Source organism: Chiloscyllium plagiosum, chromosome 18 (assembly GCF_004010195.1).
Source record: "Chiloscyllium plagiosum isolate BGI_BamShark_2017 chromosome 18, ASM401019v2, whole genome shotgun sequence".
NCBI lineage: Eukaryota > Metazoa > Chordata > Chondrichthyes > Orectolobiformes > Hemiscylliidae > Chiloscyllium > Chiloscyllium plagiosum.
The window spans coordinates 30751445-30771863 of NC_057727.1; the positions used below are offsets into that span (position 1 = coordinate 30751445).

A 20419-nucleotide genomic window follows, 5' to 3' on the forward strand; every position below is an offset into this window, starting at 1 on the left:
CAACTATGTAACTTAACACAAGCTAGTTTCTTTGCTTTTCACCCCAAGGCTCTTTGCCAGTGATTCTACACAATAGTCAAAGCTCAATTAAGAAAGAAGAGCAATAAAAATATAATATCAAAAAGTGTACAGAAGTAGACAGAAAATGATTCTGAGTCATTATATCATTACTTGCAAAAGAAATGAGCAATGGGCAATATTTGTTCAGATTTATCATCAGGTCATGGTTTTCAGATTGACTTGTAATTTGGAGTAACATGCAAACAGGAATTGCAATTATTGCAGTTTCCAATATTTCAATAAACTAGAACTATGGTGTCACTGGATACTGGCCAAGATTGGGTAAGTGTACAATGGTTGAACGAGTGAAGAATACAATCCCTGCCCATGATGAAAAATGCAATTAAACCAATTTACATAGGTTTGACTATGCTAAGGTTAATTAAGAAGAAAAAAATTGTGAACATTCAACTTAGTTCTATGACAGTTCTTTGAGCCTAGAAGTCAAGCCTGTCATAGTTTATAAAAGAAAGACATGTATTTATATTGTGCCTTTCATAACCTCAAGACATCCCAAAGCAATTTACAGTCAATGAATTTCCCTTTCTGAAGCTGTGTCAATGAATGTATTAATATAGAAAATGCAGCAGGCAGTTAATTCACAGCAAGGTCCAACAAAAAAAATGTGATAATGACCAGATAATCCTTAGTTTACGTGATGTTGTTGAGGGATAAATATTGAATGGAATTATAAAAAAAAGTGAGCAGACTTGAAAATTTAATAAATGTATTTGTTTGCTTCTAAGATTAAAAAATATTACATTCAAACATAAATAGTTTAAACTTTTGGCAGTTTTAGCATGGTTCTTCTCTTGATGTGGGTTATCCAAGGCCAACCCAAAACCAGAAGATGTAGCTGTCATTACCACATTTGTCATCCACGTCAACTTCTAAAAATTAAAACTGCTTCTCTCAAATTGTGCAAAACATGTAGAATTAAAATGCTTGATGAGGTCAAACCCATTAAAGGGATTGGGTTTTTAAACAATTAAATCATGAAGTGCATATCCCTGTTTGTTTTAACTAATGAGTGCCTTTAACCAGTAACCAACTACTAGTAAAAGAGATTATTTCATCCAGATTTTACAAACATTAATACTTTTACTGGTTACAAGGTGTACTTTGTACATATGGTCTTTGAATGTAACAGTGTCCTACTATTGGTGAGGTTTCTGACTGAACGAAATATTTCAATATGCTGATGATATATAATTAATTTGTTTATTACAAGTATGATGGCAGATTACTTGTAGTTTATGTATTTACCTGTTCAAAATGTAGTTTTGTTTTAATAATGAGTTGCTGTCATTAAGATTTTTCTCATATGTGACTTCATGGAAAGGTTAGTGATGATACAAATGCATCAGATTATTTAAAAGGAAATATAAAAGGCAAACTATCAAATAAAAATGAACAGGCTTTAGGTCATTCAAGCAGAAAAATAGTAAGGAGGTCTATTCAACAGGAATTGTATGAACAAAGGCAGATTTGTCACAATTTATATATTTCTGTAAAGCTATTAGGAAATGCAAAAATACTTGGACAAATGTATACATGGGTACACACAAACTACAATTTCTAATACAATATGCATAATTTTGGGGGAAAATGTACCTATCTGCATGACCCTGCCGAAGACAGATGTGTTATCAACAGTGCTGCAATTCCACCGCCGGTGTCTGAATTGATGCTGGCATTCCTTGATGCCAGTTTTAGCGCCCTCTCCAATATACTGCATGTGATCCCGGTACAACTGGCAAAGCTTCTTTTGGCCTTGAGAAAGCCCAGCCAGTTGGCTACACAAAGGCTGGGCTCCTATAATGTACACTTCTGGTATTTGAATGGGATTCATGGCTAAAGACCTGAAGTGGGGAAAAGAAAAAGTTTAGGAAAAGATGTCTTCTCCAAACACAATTGCCAAGAATTTGTCATTTAAGGGAAGATTTTGGTGAGGGAACTTGAGGATAGACAAAAACAAAACTCATAATCTACCAAGCATAGTCTAAAGGAACTATGGAAGAGGTAGAAAATGGTGAAGACAAAGTACAAAAAAAAGTCTATGTGAAATTTAACTCAATTGAGGTATAAATCAACTCTAAGACATTAGGACAATTATAGGTATATATTAAACATTTGAAAATTAAATGTTTTAATAATTTGAAAGTACTGGTGAACCATTCCTTTCGCAAATACCGTTGCTAACAACCATCCAAGAAAGAAAACAATAGTAATATTTAAAAGTAGATTTGGTGTAACAGTAAACAGCATTAATTAACACGGGAAAAAAACTCAGTACTTCCTTCACAGCTCCGGTTGAATTATTTTAAATTCAGTTGACTTAAATATAGATTATTGTAGCCAGCCAGATTTATTCAGGTGTTGGGATTGCCCAGTTACGTGCAACAGAATATCTCAGATGATTGTCATGAATTAATTCTTAACAAAGTACTGCATGTGAGTTATCAGCTAAGTTAAGTGATAGATATTTTTACATTTATCAGCTTAAAAAGTACTCATTTTGACAATTACAACTACAACATTTAAACGCATCTGGGTGGGTATATGCATTGGAAGGGTTGAGAGGAATAATGGCCAAATGCTGGCAAATGTGACTAGACGTATTTAGGATATCTGGTCGGCATGGACGAGTTAGACCGAAGGGTCTGTTTCTGTGCCATACAGCTCTATGTCTCTAAATACAGTTGTGAGGAAAATATCGTGAAAATACAAACAGCATGATTATCCCAGCACAGAAAGAACTTAGTTCCCAGATGGTGCAGAATTCTTAAAAGTAAAGACACCAATTGGGGTAAAGTCATCTGTACAAGGGACGTTCTTTAATTCTGTCAATTACTTGGATCGGTCTAATACAAGATTTTAATAATGGTAAAAGGCCACATTGCATAACGTGACGCCGTGAGGCAGCATTTACCTCAGAGCCGACGGTTTGGTTTTCACAGTTTACCGCTTTGATAAACATTTTGAGGAAATGGACTCTGCATTTCAGATATGTTAAGCATATGTCACGGTATTAATGTCGTTTGTAGTTAAAAAAAACACATGAAGGGATCACATGTGCGGACTTTGTACTGGGATGATGTCTACACCACGGGATTTCAACGGGTTTACCCCATAACCGTGCAACTCAGACACAAAGTTGCACCGTTAACGCTTAATAAGGATCACACTTATTAATTAGACTTTTAAAAAGTGGAACTCACCACCAGGAGCTTGCTTCTACCAGGACCTGTTTGCAGCCCGATAAGAGAGTGGCAGTAACCAGCAGGTACCTCCAGGCCATGGCACTTTTCAAAGCTGAGTAAACCGCCCTTTGCACTATCTCTCCACCACCCTGCACAACATAAATCAGAAACCATACACATCAAGGAAGTCGATGAAAATAGATAGACGTTCACAAGAATGATGACTGGTAATGCAGTAATGTTAACACGTACCTTTAGGTGAAAAGATAGCTCCTTTTGTTCAAGTACCATTTCTAACCTTCATTGGCTGACCATCAATTACACTAACTCACGCACATCTGGGACAATTTACCAGATGTATCTGAATCATTGTCATTGGCGAACAGTTGCAGCCCGGACCAGATCTGTCTCAAGAACCACAATTTGAATATAACTTTGCTATTCTGCCTCAAGTGGGATATTCAGGGGCGCAACAGACAATAGACTGAAGTGTAACCGAATCACCGTTTTTTAGCTTAGCTTCTTCATTGAACCAAAATTGGACAAACCAAGATCTATGACTTTGGACGGTTAATGTCAATATTGAAAAGTCCATAGAAATGAACATTTGACGCTCTTTAGCATCCTCTGACCTGTTGGCAAAGGCTGAATTCAACTAATCCTGCACAGGCCTGTTTCTGATAGTTTTGAAATATAGCCAAAATAACCAAAGGAAAGGGGAGAGGTCTCCTTAATTATTCTCAACGGAGGTGATAATTTACGTGTAAATATTTGCCAAGAGGTGGTTTGAGTATAAAAACGCAACAGATAATTATCGGAAGAAACGTGTCCATATTCTGAAGTGGCAGCCTCTAAAGTCGTTCTAATCTTCCGGAAGCAATACATATTAAATATTAGCGTCCTTCAACGGTCCGTTTCTACATCTTGGTCGTAACAGATGAGATAGGCTATGAGAAATGGTCTAACATTATAGGGCAGTCTGAGCCTTCAGACAGGTTCATATGCACAAGGAGATAAACATATTCCCGTTTCGTGCAAGAAACATGACTGCTGTCAGGAAAAAAAACCGTTTGATTTTAGAGCAAGAGATCAAATAACTGGTTCTTTAAAGATAATTTTCTCTATTATTCACTGAAGCCATTGTACCGCCCTTTAAATATAGAAATACCAATCCAAGTCATATTTCCTCGACTTTATAATTCCTGACAAGCACAGAATTTTAGGGAAGGACGCCATTCGGCCCTTAGTACCTGCACTGATTACTATAACCTCGATTCTGGATCAGTGGTGCTGGAAGAGCACAGCAGTTCAGGCAGCATCCGACGAGCAGCAAAATCGACGTTTTGGGCAAAAGCCCTTCATCAGGAACGTCGATTTTGCTGCTCGTCGGATGCTGCCTGAATTGCTGTGCTCTTCCAGCACCACTGATCCAGAATCTGGTTTCCAGCATCTGCAGTCATTGTTTTTACCCTACTGTAACCTCGAGCTAACGTCACTGTTGAGCTCTGATTGAGGATCTAACTAGATTTTATTTTTGCAGGGCAAAAGTCGATGAATTACACATGAAAAACGGTTCTGTCACACTTCAATTCCATTTCTACTCCCAGCTTTGGCTAATTAAGTGGGACGGAAGACTTGAATTGACACCTCCACTGATACGGGATGTTTCCCCCGGGAAATAACACTTCGCCAACAGGTGGCAACTACTTCAGAAACCCGAACACCTTCTTCCCGAACGATTTAAAACGAGTAAAATGTAGGAAAGCTCAGCCAAGCATCACTTTCTATCCAGGTCAAGATTTACGTATGGAAAAAGAAATTAGTTTTCAGCAATGCGACTTCACGTTAAAAGGCAGATATTGAAAAGTGATTATACCAAAAAGAAAGTCATTTTATTAACTTTGTAATGTGCACACACGTCACATCCTAAACACCCCACCACCACCCTTAATGTATAAGGAGAATGCGGTATAGCAAGAACACGTCGATCTGAGGACCATCCTAGAGACCATATTTCCTTTGCATGGAGAGAACATTATATTTAAAATTCAAATCTAACCCCTCGACCTGAAAACTCACAACAAGTATACATGTTATTGCTGTGAATTAGTGTTATGTACAGTCCACACTTTTGGAAATATTAGGGGCTCAGCCTCACACAAGGAAGAGTTTATGTTTACAGTCCTCTAAACCTCTCAGTCGAATCAACTCAATAAATCGTTACAGCTAAACTGTGTGCTTCCAATCCAAGGCATGCACCCGATCCAAAACTCAAACGTTACATCAAACGCAATTCTCTAAATGATCCCTTGCATTTGGAAACGTTGAAACAAAAAAAAAATGACTCACCCAAAATGAAGTTAAGCCAAAACTTGAAGGAGTTTGGTTTATTTAATAATTAGTTTATTCCCTGCACTTTGTCGACCTCCAGTTAACTGTCAAAGTATGAAATTTCTAAAGTATTTTATTTTCTACAACGCCATGTAAATGCTTTCGTCAGCAATGTTTAATCAAATCCGACCATAGGAACATCTGTTCTCTATGTTACCAAGCTGCGGTGTAGCTAACTTTTTTTTTCAAGAAATCTTAAATAGAACTGCACCGCGCCCATAAATTAAAGACCCTTTCCATTTCCAACCTAGTTGGGTCCATGTTTCCAATTTCAGACTGCAGTTCTACACCAGTTGCATAATTCGTCCTGCTGCTTTCTATTGGTGAAGCATGATATCAAATTGTTAGACATAAGTTTTCATCAGCAATTTACATATTCTAACATCTCATTCTACTTTTGACAGGCAGCCGAAAGACAATGTTTGGCAAGTCTTCCCATCTCAGGAGTGGACAAAATCACCTCCGTTTTGCAAGCACATTGAAACCTAAAGGGCTTTTCGCGAATACCTGGGTGACATTTAAAATGTTTGGGTTTCAACTAATACACTCCCACTAAGCAAACAAATGGACAGAAAGAGCAGTGAATTTTGCGATCCGCTTGCAAAGCAAAACATTCAGATTGCTTGCCAGAACTGTGCATGCGGATATGATTGCATTGATCTACAAGTTGGACTGCTGGCGTGAAAATATGTATGAAAACTTGCTGCCAACCGACTAATAATGCTGAACCACCATGAAACGGTGACAGGGCAAGTTCAGCGAAAAACTAGGCTGTCGACTGGGAAGGGAATTAAGGTGGCTCGACTGAGCTAAAATATGAACACAAAGGTTTCGCTTTCAAATCAAACGTTTCAGATAGTCTTTTTCTCCACTAATGTCTAACAGTTACACTGGGATTTTGACCAATGAAATTGGTTACATTCAGTTTGCCTGTGTACCAACATGCTCAAAATTACTACATTTCCACCAGACTAAAACATAACAGTACTTTGACAATAGATTTTCATTCTACCAATGTCTAATGATTGATCTGGCACCTTTTAAATGTACCCATCAAGTGGCATAATATTGAAAATTAAGGTACTGCATCACTACCTCGCTTTTAAATGGGCGTCCAACTTCCAGCATCCCCGAAACACCCGACTTCAAATCAGCTTTCGGTTAACCCAAGAAAGATAGAGGCTGGATTTGTTTTACCATTACTAACAGGAAACAGTCCACGGATCAAAAAAGGGTAACGCTATGCCCTTTATCCTTCGTTACAATACTGTCTGAGAATAGATGTATTAAAAATCTATGCAGCGGATAGGTCCGGTGTCCTCAACAGGTACTCTCTGAATATTTCTCAGCATTGAAGTTTTTTTTTCTTAAGAATGGGGATCAGATGCATTATTAACCTTCAATTACGTACAAAGTTTATTGCCGTCCATTTTCGAGCAACTTCCAATTGGAAGAAATAGCAGTCTATTGTCTCAAATAAAACCTATCCAAGAAGAACATGTAAATATCTCCATTAGATTCTGCACTGAGATAAGACTAAAGATGGTAATTTACGCACAAAAATAATAGAAATTTACACACCCACTTTTCAGATACTATTGGCAGTCAGTGAAGAGGCGACTACAGTATGTGAAAAAGGTTTCTTTCTTATAAGAGGAAGGTTTTGGTATCTGTGCAAAACACGTGGAAAGGTTATTAGTCAGTCAGATTTTTTTTCTTATGTTGTCATATTCACGTGATAAGATTATAAATTGAAGAAATCACGATGTTAGTATAGTCCTTGATGAAAAGGAACAGTGGTTATAATATGGAATTGGATCAAAAATTAAAATTTTATCAAGAATTAATTGGGGAGACAATGATTTTCGTTGCAATTAATGTCTGTAATTTAAGCCAAAAGGCATGCAACATGATTTTGCACTTCAAGCTACTACCTGGTACATTGCCACAGAAAGCTCAGTTATTCTAATCTTGAGACGATCTTCGTTTTGAGGAACAAACTATACGCATCAACGTGTATCATAACAAACCCATCTGTAGTTACTAGGTGAAAATAAAGTTTCAAACGCTAGTTCTTGCTTCCAGTAAGAATTCAACGCTCTTGCGATAATTTACAAAAATGCTGAGTTTTAAACCAAAACAGCAACAAGCCTAGTCAATACAAACCCAATTCTGTTGGCCACACGAAAACTCCCATTGTAAATGGTGAAAGTAAGGAAAAGTGCGTTAAAATTAGAGGGCTGATGAATATCTGGATTATATCTAGTCACGTCAGATACATTTTTTATAAGGCAAATACAATACGCCTTTATTGACAATAACGAAAATCGATGTGACCGTTTGAAATTAAAATAGGCAAGATGCTACGGAGGTGACTTTTGCATCCCGTGGCCTCTATAGCCGAGTAGCCGACTCTTTTGAGAGTTACTTCTAACAACAAACCCGTTCTGAAGAGATCCAAAGCAATAGTTCTGTGGGCAAATTGACCTTTTTTTTATCAAAGGAGATATAAACTAATAAAATTATTAAGTATGAAACGAAATATTTGGCTTGGTGTCCACAGACAAGTTTGTGGCAACTGAGTTTAAAGACACTATTATGAAAAAAGAAAATTCACTTTCCCAAGGTCTTTAACTGTTTTTATTTAATGCGCGATTCACTTTAATTTCCCGAGTCTAAGCCAATTTATAAAACGTTCTGTCGGTTCTGGGCCTGTTAAAAATGTTTTATCACTGAAATATTCAGACTGCAATCTGATACACTAACAGATGATAGGATTGTGTGGAGTCAACCGTCCTTCTACGACTGTTTGATGATAATCAATGCGAGATAAGTGCACTACCGCTAGCAGTCACAATATTTGTTTATATAAATTGCACTAAGTGCACTTAGTACATGTTAGGAGATCATCAAAAAGTTATGTAAATATCTTCCTAAGCAGAAATATTTAAACAGGAAACTGTTTCAGTCACATGGGTTGGGTGGGGATTGTACAGCATACTGTAATATACGTGAAAAACTCTTGATTTCTTAATTAGAGCTGGTGACAGAGCAAAATGAGAACAGAGATTGACTCGTTAAGATTCAGAACCAAGAATCATTTACACCTTCAAAAGCAGAACTACAGCACCTTATAAGGAAACAGATTATTTCGATAAGCCCAACAATTTCATGTCCTCTTTCTGTTGCTGCTGTTCAGTTAGGAGTGATCTACACTTCTCCCATTCCCGTGACTTTTCTGTTCATTTAAATGCTCTTAGAAAACAAATAGTAAATCAGCTTTTCACTGGAGGAAGTGGCGAATGCTTTTGTTTTAGGAGAAAAGGAGAAGTGGGAAAAGAGCTGACAGACAGCCGTCCAAACTTCTGCACTGATTTTGTCCCAAACATGATGAAGCACAGAGCGACTTTACTTGATATCCGCAACCTCACATCTATCACCTAGATGTCACAGCCTAGTTATTTATCATTAAACCTGTCTCCAGATACTCTTACTTATCTGGAAATTCCAACGTCCAAAGCCAAATTGAAAAGCAATATCAAAACCATCGTCTATTCTCGTAAGATATCAGGAAGCTAGAAGCACTCGGCTGTTAGTTTATAACAAAGGATTTCAGCTCAATGCAGTTTACAGCCAGCGACTACTTTGCACAGCTCGGACAGATTGCTGCACCGCAAATAGCAGAGAGTGGATGGATGAGGTTTCCTCACAATGCGAACGTTACTTCCGTAATACGATTATATGATAACCATCAAAAAAAAGAAAAGTGTGTTCATTGGGGGAGGGAGGGGAGTTAGGCAGGAGCTTTACAAATGACATCCTGCGGGCTATTTTGTTGATTTGATTTTCCTACGGTCATTTATTTTTCACAATTCGTCTGTTTTGAAAATAAACTGTCAGAAGAATTTGCAGTCGATCTAAAACACTTTATCTATTTAATATGTTCAACCAACGCAGAAGAATTAACTCCCAACCACTTAGAAATCGCTGGCTGTATGAATTGAAATTGGTTCCGAAACGTAGAAGTTAAATTCCAAACCTGCATCAACCACCCCAACCCCAACCCCCGCCCACACACACAAACTTCCCGTCAAAGTGGCAAAGAAGGTATCTTCAAAATCAGTTTAGGGGTTAATGATTTCAGAAATCTTGTGTTCGACACATGGGGGCTCCCTCACCCCTCGAATGATCTAATGGGAGGGAGCCAGGGCACCTCCGAAAACAAAATATTGGGGGCAGTGAGGATATAGCTGTGAGACTTCGAAATAGTTTCCACTCGACGTGAACTGAAAGGTTACCTGCCTGTGTTCGTCAAAATGGCGAACTGAATGCATTTGCTGCAATTCCAAAAATAACAATCGTTGTGGAATAGATTGTGTTGGTTTCAATTGATATACATCACATCAACGGAGGTAGCTTTTTTTTATGTAGAAATCTGTAAATTTATTGCTCCTCACTCTTTCCATAGCATACCGCAGTCAGTTTCAACAGAATCGTCTGTCCAGGTGTTTTAGAAAGCCCTTGTATCATTTGATGTTTTCCACATCTAAGCTATTTCTCCCAAATAAAATTCCAGAAATAGTCATCGGTTGACTTATTTGGACTGCTCAGTGTAAGTTAAGGAGTCGGGCTGTGATTAGAAAAAAGTCAAGCGTCCAGTATTATAATAGGCTGGGGCAAGCATCTTCATTAAAATGAATATGTAAAATGATGGAACTTCGCAAGTAATTAATCGTTAGCAAGAAATACAGCATTGATTTGTTAATCTTAAGACATCTTCTGGAGAAGTTTAGTCTCAGCTATTGAATTCCTACGAACAAAAACAATACCACCTATTTGACGAGTCGTTTGCAATTTGTTTTCCAACTTCTAGAGTTGAGGTGGGGGGTTGCTGGAGGAAGACAAGGTAGCCAGCACCACCAAAAAAAATCTCAAACACAAGAGTTCATCGTCCCCAATAACACTCACTTCCTCACGCTCCCCCAACAGCAGAGAGCCTGCCACTTCTAGTAAAGTTTTCCAGAACATGCAGACACTGACATGTACCCTCCTGCAAAGGTAAGGAACCTTGTACGCCAGGCTCTCATCTCCCCGCCCCCAAGAGAGTGCCTCCTTCTCTTCGGAGAGTTTAGAATCAGAAGCCAATTATACGACGTTATTTCAGCGATTATTATTTCTGCTCAAGGCAGACAGTCTATTGATTCCAATTATAGCCAACCACCCCCCACCCCCCGCCCCCATTCCCCTCACAATCAACAGGAATAACAACTTATTGTTTCAGGCCCGGGTTAGAAACTGCGCCATAATAAGACCCCCTTCTCCCCTATCCAAAGGCATCTTTTTCTAAACACACTTCCCTGTCCGATGCCTGGACCCCTTCTAATTTCAGAGAATTCGCTCCTACATGTCCGATCCCATTAAGTCGGCCGGCTGAACTATTCAGGGAGATTTTTTTTTAAAAAAAGGTCGCGTCAGGCAAACTGTAATAATGCAAGACTTCCTCTGAATATAAAAATATGTAAATTGGCCTGCAACTGTATATAAAGCTGGGGAAAGGGAGAGAAAACCCTGCCCCACGACACTCTTTCCGTTCGTTGTGCTTAAAGGCATCAGCATAAAGTTGGTGATCATCCGGAACTGCAAACGCAGTCCCAATTGTTCTCCAATGTATGGTCTGCCGCTTGCAAGCACTGGCAATCGTTCTGCTGAGGGTCACCTACTGCTTGAGTGTTTCGAAATAATGGTGCTATCTTCCAGCTAAAAGTGGAATTCGAGCCATACCATGTGTGCAAACTAAGAAAATCCGGCATCTTAATCTTCGCAGTTCTTTCCAAATGATGATGTTACCCGGGTAGCCGTGCGAGTAGAGATTCCCCGGCACTGCCAATCCACTAGCTTCAAATGGCCCGAATTTCATTTTCATTTGCATGCTTGAAGTTTGATGCTGCTGAAAATTTCGGGCCTTAGGTTTGTCAACTTTTTTTTTGTATACGGGGACAATCAGCTTTGATTTGTCATTCTGTGACGGAGCCCTGAAACATATTCTTTCAGAAGCTGCCCCTGCCCGGGTCAGTAAACACTACTTTGAGGTTAACAAGCCTTCAACTCAATGGTCATTTGAGACCAGTGGACGACTCTATCTTCTTTGGCACTCAATTAAAATTGTGAATTTAGCAGGTTGTAAATCAAATCATATTCGTTATAGTCACGGATTGTTGCTTTTCTCCCCCCGCAGCAGTGTGCACGGTGAAAAACCAGGAATCATTACATGGGAACAACTTCCTGTGGTTGTGTTTTTCCACATTCTCGAAGTGGCAGTTCAGCAAACTGACATGGGGCCACTTAAGTGTGATTTAAAATCACCCCTTTGACTTCAACGGTGATGTCTAACGGAAAACAAAATATTTATTTGCACTACGTTATTGGCATACAAAACCTCGGCATTATTTTGTTCACTGTGACATTTTTAAAAACTGTGATATAGTTTTTTATTAGCTCCCTTTGGCTGTTCAGCTCGAGCTATGCGTCTTTAAAGAGATTAACCTGAGCTATATTTTGGAATGAAACAGACGCGCGAAGGGTCACTCCACACTAGATGGAGCTACACACCGTTTGGGAAAATACAGTTAGTTACACAGAATTTAGAAAGTATATGTTTGTAATATTTTTACGATTTAAAAGTAATTGTGCACATCGAAGTCATAAATATCCCGGGGGGGGGGGGGGGGAAGGGCCATTTTCACACGGTGTGGGCAGAAATACCTGCACTACCATCTGAGACAATGTGCATGTTCACCCAAACTGAAGCCAGTTCTTGACTGGACTTCAGTAATGTCATTGTTATTACATTCCTGTCATGTACAACAGTTAGCATTCAAATAGAGAACCATTGAGATGGTGAGCTCGGAGAAGCTTCAAAGAAACGTCTTAGTTGGCGTAATAAATCGCAATCTGCCTGGGTGCAATTTATAAAAGCCACTTCGCGTAAGGAACAGGCTCTGCAGTCTTTATACAGTGACCAAGTTTAAAAAAAAGCAAGGTTCCCGTCTAAACCGACACATACTTGTAGCGACTAATGATAGTTTACTACAGCATCCGATGGTAGAAATGGTCATGATTCGCACAGCTACCGCACGCTTATGTTAAAGGTTACTAAGAGCACAGTTCCTTTATAAGATAACACACTGTACATCTTTGCTTTAAAAACAAAACCACGGACGATCCTGCAGCCTCATGGCAGACCTACCCCCATACTTCTTTGGCAAAGCGGTCACCAAGTAATCCAAGCTTACAGTATCCACCAGGTAACTCCTCTGCGGTGATCTGGTGCTTAAGATCTCGATCCCTCCCGCCAAAGCATGAAACGGGTTAGGCACGGGATGTCCTTGGCGTGAGGGCTCCGAGGATCAACACGATGAAAATTGGCTTTCAGACTGAATTATTGAAACCTGGCTCAGCGAGTTAAGCGTCTCAACCGCATTCCCTTTCTTAACTGATCCAAGTGGAGAATATCAACACTGTTTCCCCTCCAAGGAATGAGGGCTATTGACATCAATGTCCATCTGCAATAGAAATAATTAGTGCTTCTAACAAACCGTGGGCGTGATGTGCGGAAACACTTTGGAAGGAATAAAATATTCAGGAACAAAATGCCTTTGGCCAGATCGTCAGCAATAAACTGGGAGTGCTTTCCCCAGCAGAACCCCCCCTGCCCCCGCACTCTCTCTCTCTCTCTCAGTCTTCTGATCTCCGCTGGCACTGGGTTCAAACGGGCAAGATTTCCTTCTTCCAGCCTCGAATCAAGTTTTCGGTCCGTACTCGGGTTGGGATTTTGCAGCAGCCCACACAGCGTCCGGAGCTGTTAGAGAGCGGAGTCCGCAGACACTGAGCGGTCCCACACACATGGTTCAAAAGTCCTGGCTGACATTCTGAGGCTGTGGTCAGAAGCCTGCGCTTTGCGGGGTTGGGTGATCTGTCTCTCGACAACCCCAGCGCCCCCCTCTCTCTCTCTCCTTCCCCTCCCCTGCTTGCAGTATTTCCTGAGCTCCTCTGTGCGGCTCAGCCTTCAGGTTTTATATACAATCCACTGGCGTCCGCAGCCACAGCAGATCCAGGCTGGGCGATCCACACAGGACCATGATCCACAAGGGGCTCCGTGCTCTCTGCTCCAGCGCCTGGATCTCACCTGTCCTCCCTCTCACTCCCCCCTCACTCCCTCACTCTCTCCTCCTCAACTCGAAGCCCTGACTCCTCCCGCGGGCAAGCGGGACGACCAGTCGCGCATGCGCCGCTCCCTCCCCAGCCTCAGCTTTAAAGCTGACTGTCCTGTTCCCCACCAGCCAGGGGAACCCCCTCGCCATTTCACACCGACTGTTCGACCACTCACAACCCATTGGCAACTTATTGCTCATGCTTTTTGTTCCACCTAAAACCAGAAGCGATTTATAACTGAACAAGAATCACAGCCCCGGCTGGAGGATACATTTCCACACCATTACAACTGAGTGTAAACCATGAACCTACAATTAAAGTGTTAGCTACGAATGACCTAAGAAAGAATGTTAGTGCTGACTTTTTATTTTAATCTTTTTTAAAATTTTATTTTACAAAGTCATTTGCAATCGTGGGTTTATATTTCTGGTGCAAGGGTCCTCATTACAGAAGCAATAGAAGACTATGGAAAATACATAAATTTGAAGAGTGCAAGTTTGTATCTTGCTGTATACTTGTGTATAACATATATCTACCGATATTAATTGATATTTGCATCAAGTTCGAGAGACTGATATGATCTGATTTATCCATCAGCGAGGCAATTAGATAAACAAAGAGGCCTTTCCAATACCCCGGGAGCACAAAATACGAAGCAACTGAAGGGGCAAACGAGAAATGTGAAGACAGTCAGACTGCGCTTTCTTTCTTGGGGGGCGGGGAAGAGCTGGTGGGCCGGATGCTGGCCATCCTACCCATGAGATGTTGTATCATCTTGACCTTGCATCGAAGTTTACAACTGTCCAGCCTGTTCAAGGATTGTAATGTCTCCACACATACACACACACTCCCAATGTAGCTGCTTCGATTTCACTTGGGGAAAGATGGGACAACAACAGAAAGAGCCCCTGAGTTTATTATTGGTTTTGTTTTTATTTTCCTGAAGAGAAGAAAGTTTGACTGGATAGTGAAAGGCAGAGCGAAGGGAAACGCAAACTGCCCGCTCACGGGCTTTCCCAACAACATCCAGCAAAGGTTCACAAGACGCCAGTGAAGTTAATAATGAAAAAGAAAAACAGATTGTTTTTTTAAAAAAAGCTGCTTTCGGAGGAGTGTCGGCCTACACATCAAGTGAAGGATTCCATACAGACGTTACAGAAATCCCGGCCAGAATCGTTTCCTATAACCAACTCCAATATTAACGCCACGGAATCGTTGGTTTCCGGGTGATCTTTTGATTGGAATAGTCTCTGCCTCATCCTCTCGCCGCTCTCACTGCAGTTCAGTTCCGAACCTTGCTCCAATGCTGTAATTAAAGGCGATCTTACGTCCGGAAAGGGTGGGGAGACACACAGAGGGAGGAATCGCTGCGGTATTTTGTACTCCCAGGCTAACATTTTCGTGTTTTCAGCAATAGCATATTACAAAGATCATCTGTTGCACTAAATAGAAGTTTCCCATCTAACTAACGGTTTTAATGGCTGCTAGAAATCTGTTCACCTTAAGAAAACTAAAGGGGACACCGTTCAGCTGATACTCGGATCTAACCCCCCCCCCCCCCTTCATTATTTTGTTTCGCCAAATCCAACTTTTCACGGCATTCCACTTCCATGCGGGATCCACTAAAATCAGCCGGGATCTGCAAAACAGAGTTCATGGAAAATGCGTACAATTGCTCGAAACCAGACGGTGATCATTGCAGGAAAAAGTGCTGGGCTCGCAAACAGCACCGGGAGATCGAGCCATTTCTTAATCGCGAGGGAGTGAAATCCAAATCATTATTCGCCAGCTAACGCATATTTGTCAAGAGAATGTCTATCAAACCCTTCAGTCGCTGCTTTTACAGTGTGTAAAACTCTGAAGTCGGGGTTTTTTTTTTGCTTCACTTTTGCAGCTGGGGATTGGAATAGCTGTTCCGAATGGGGCAGAGTTTGTGTGTGTTTAATTGCCGCTCAGGATCTACTGAAGGAACGGGCGGGGCTGGGGGCTCACTTAAACTCGAGAGAGAGCGCTTTCCTGCGGCCACTCTTCCCAACAAGCACACGGGGCCGCTGCGGATTTCCCGTTAACCAGGGGTGGGCTCGACAGGAGACTCATTCATAAACTGATACCCCTTCTCCCAATATCTCCCACTCCCCTCCCACGATGTTCCCCCACCCCAACTCTCATTTAGTGGTGGCTCAGGGATTCAAGAGGAACCATGCGTTCAGGATTTGCCAGTGGCCTCCCAGTGGATCCCTTACTATCTGCCGCTCTATGCCGACCTGAAGCTCCCCTTGGGCTGCAGAAAAACACCCATCTGCCCTTGCTTCTGATCCCCTCTCTCCCCCTACTATTACAACTTCCAAGCCACAACTGGCGTTCACTCACCTTTCACCTCTGGGTGTGTGATGGGCATATCTTGGGCGTCTGGTGAGTGCTTCACTGACACTGGGCACTCCTGTTGGTGCTGGGTGACATGAAGAGTTGCCAACTTCTGATTGACCAGCAGCTCCCAGAATATAGAGCACTTGCTCTGGTGACCCTAGTCATTGGTGGCTACTTAAATGCCTGAATCGTACTGAGTTTCCTCAGCTCTCTCCCACAGAATTGACATGTGTTCTCCATTAGTCTTCTGACCAGTAGACAGGACACCCCTTAGTCTGACAAAACTCCAGCCCAGAAGGGATATTACTCATCCCAGAAGGGATAAAATTGCTGCCTGAATCAGTGCATGTACATATTGTTGTTTAGTAAATGATTCACAATTAATTTCTGTTTCAATGTAATATATTGTGTGACAAGCTTACCAGAGTTTTCATCATTTGTTGGTGGCACCATTATGTGGAGATGGAACACACTACCCATTTCAATAACATAGTACCCACATTGGGGAAAAGTGAGGACTACAGATGCTGGAAACCAGAGTCTAGATCAGAGTGGTGCTGGAAAAGCACAGCAGGTCAGGCAGCATCCAAGGAGCAGGAAAATCAACGTTTCAGGCAAAAGCCCTTCATCAGTACCCACATTAGCCAATAAAAAGCTTGAGGCCTTTTCAGACTCTGAAAAAGAAATACCAACAACTTATATTTGCATAATACCTTTAACATAATTAGACATCCCAAGGTGGTTCACCAGAGCATCATAAAGCACAGGAGCCAAAGTAGGCCATTCTGCCCATTGAGTCTGCTCCACCATTCAATGAGATCATGCCTCATCTGATAATCCTCCTCCACTTTCCTGCCTTTTCCCCAGGAGCCTTGATTCACTTACTGATCAAAAGTGTCTTTCTCAGCTCAATGACATTAATTCACATGAACAGATATAAATCAGATGACCAAAAGCTTGTTTAGAGAGGTAGGTTTCATGAAGTGCCTTACAGGATGAAAACAGAGAGGCTTCTGTAGGAAGCGAATTCCACAGCTTAGGGACAGGATAGTTGAAGGACTGGCCACCAATGGTGGAGAAACTAATTGGGAATGCATGAAAGATCAGCAATCATATAACTTCAATAACACTTGGCACTTACAAATCAATCTCCATACAATATAAAAGGCAAAGAAAACCACATTGGGATTTCATAAAGGCAAAGACAATAAGAAAAGTTCAGAAGTTATTGTGGTGCACAGTTACTCATTCTAAAATGTGTTTTGTGCAACTTGAATTATCTAAATCCATTAAAATAAGAGGCATAATGAAAACACTCAAATTTCACTCAAAATTCCACAGATAGAAGTTAAAAGAATGTTCACAATAATTGTGAAATTAGACCAGGTACAGCCCCCAAAATGTTTTGTATTATAATCCAATTTAATGTAATCTTTGAAATAGCAAATAGATTAACAGCAGAGTGACATTCTACTTACTGATTTTGCAATCCTAATTGCAAGATGCAGGACTGCATTGCAATGGTTACCCAACAACTCTTTCCCTGATGGCAGGTTTATCCAAAGTTTTCTTATTGTAGGATCCAGTTATTTTTATGACTGTTCACTTGCTTTCAGCAATTTCTGTATTTAGACTTCTAAATATCTCTCCTCAACCATAGTTCCAATCTTTCATCATTTAGAAAATCCTTTGATCTATTGTTGATATGTCCTAAGTAGATGACTTCATGCTTTGCCACACCATTTGTCATAATTTTACACATTCATTATATCTATCAATGCCTCTTGGCTACTTTCTGTTTCAATCTACTCTAGTTGCCGTGTGGCTTAATTTAATGTCATCATGAACAAAGATAACAGCTCCCGATTCCTTTATCCAAGTCTCTTGTGAATATAATGATAACCCCAGTACCGACCACTGGGGAGACCACCTGTCACACCTTCTCATCAAGTTTTCCCTCTAAGCATCTACATTTGTTATTATAAATTTTTTCATGACCATTTAGCATTATAACTGCCGTGGAAGAGATTGCTTGTAACCATAATGGAGAGGTAATTAGGAGGATGGGAGATGAATAGGACAGCCAAACTGGACTTGTACATAGGATACTGCCATGTCAAAACTTGCCTCCATTCTGGGAGATGTCTCACACAATAAACAGGGAGACAAAACTGTCCAGTTGTAAGAGGCATTTTTAAAGCCAAATGTTTGAGGTGCAGTGTGCAATGAGTCACATATTATAAATGTATTGTGTTATTTAGAGAAGAGCAGAAAGTTATTTCAGTGTCTCACTCTCAGAACTCTTTCTTTAGCTACAGCCCCCAAAAATTAGGGAATTAGTTTTATGTCAAACTACTGTTTGTGGGATCCTGCTGTATACAAAATTGTTTGCTAAATTTCCCTGCTGAAGAACAACTACTCAATTTCAATGAAATTTATTACATGAAGAATTTTGGAATGTTTTGATTAGTTGTGATAAACACTAAATAAATAAGATCCTGCTCTGTATATGGGATTAACAGTAATAAAACAAGGCTGGAACTGTTTTTTCTTAATATTTTATTCTCAGACCTTTGAGGGTTGGCTCTGTTGGCCTCATTCCTGATCCTGGAACTCTTTAATTTCCTTAATTCTTCTGTGTTGTAACTGTGTGAAATACATTTCCGCACTATTTGCTTTGCCATTTGCTGATGATCCCACTAGCAAGGTTGTACTGGATTACTTTTCAGAAGACTAATTAATTGCCTGTTCGAGCAACATGTTCAGTCAATAAAGATATTTTCAATTATTTTTCCAACACAACCTTCAGAGTATTTTGCCATCCAAATCTTATTTGATCTCTTTATGCTTTTAGTCATCCAACCGAGTGACCTTATATTTGAGGATGGAAACATTTCGGCCCAACCAAACTACAGTTAAGGGTAATCTATCTATTTGCCTCTTGAAAAATAACATGTTTTCTTTGCTCATCTGTTCCCCAGATGTGTTGCCTAGTCAGACAGGAAGGAGTCTGGTAAATGTCAAACAAAGCAATGAATGTCATACATTGACACCTGCCATAACTGTGTCCCTTCTCCAAGACCACTAGGAATGCATTACAGATGCAATGTCCATTCTCAATACTGAGATATGAGAAAGTACCTGGGATAATATGTAGTTTGTTGAAAAATTTCCAAAAGATTTACAGATATTAAAATCACATTTTTTGGCAGCAAGATTATTCCAAAGAAACTATGGTACAAAGGAAGTTAATTGCCATGAAGCATTCTGCTTGAGACTTCATGAATTATGGGAACTAAAGAATGTTGGGAGGCCATTTGGCCCACATCTGTCATCATCAGCTCTTCAAATTCGTCCATCTACTCTAGTTCCATTTCCCTGACTTTTCTCTCATTCAGTTCCTTTTAAAGATGTTGGATTAGTTGTCTGAATATCCAATGCACTCCCTTTATTAATATTTACTCTTAATTAAATTACTTACATTAGTCAAGCACATCATAGTCTTTTAGAAATTCATATTGACTGGGCCCAATCAGCTTAATCCTTTCTAAGTATTCATTCATTTCATTATGGACTCCATTTCTAAATGGCAGTAGTAAGAATGCTCATTAGTGTGAGCAAGTCTCACTAATTAGTTTTGAGCATCAGGAAACTGTGACTACTGCTCCTGGTTTTCTGTCTATTCAGAAGACGAATGCATGTTGCCCTTTCTGCATTTGGTATTCAGAAAGTTGTTTCTTAGAAATTTGCCAATATCCACGATAGGTAATGTGAAATAGCTTCTCAACATTTTCTCTTTTTAAACACTGTGCCATATTTTCTGAGTTCAGACCTTCTGTACAATCTGAATTTCCAAAAAAAATTGGAAAATTCTGATTAAAAGGAGTAAAATTATGCTGAATTGAGGGCAGGGAACAAAGCCGAGTCATTCAGTCAAACAAGATTGCGCTGGTGTTTTTATTCCTTAGCTTTAATGTACTTGTCTAATATCTTTTTGAAAGAGTTTAATCTATTTATCTCAATCATTCTTTGTGGTAGTGAGACTCATATTCTAATTTGTTTTCCTGTATTCTTCATTATTTTGCTTTTCTGCCCTATTTAGTTTCTTAATTTCGAAGATATTAAGTGATAGAGTCATTGAGATGTACAGCCTGGAAACAGACCCTTCGGTCCAACCTGTCCATGCC

At 40.1% G+C, this 20419-nt stretch overlaps 1 protein-coding gene across 2 annotated transcripts in view; it reads right to left on the reverse strand.

The window, feature by feature from the left end:
* wnt5a (wingless-type MMTV integration site family, member 5a) overlaps nucleotides 1–13863 on the reverse strand; it is a 28782-nt gene extending 14919 nt beyond the window's left edge. The window contains exons 1-3 of one of the 2 annotated variants that reach the window (XM_043708088.1): nucleotides 12901–13863; nucleotides 3282–3412; nucleotides 1675–1922 (exon numbers count right to left, since the gene is read on the reverse strand). In XM_043708088.1, coding sequence (XP_043564023.1) covers nucleotides 1675–1922; nucleotides 3282–3412; nucleotides 12901–12906 — 385 coding nt within the window. In that variant the 5' untranslated portion in view covers nucleotides 12907–13863. Of the gene's footprint in view, nucleotides 1–1674; nucleotides 1923–3281; nucleotides 3413–3515; nucleotides 4502–12900 lie in introns of those variants that run through there. The other variant, XM_043708087.1, reaches the window with a different exon arrangement.
* Between the last annotated feature and the right edge of the window lie 6556 nt (nucleotides 13864–20419).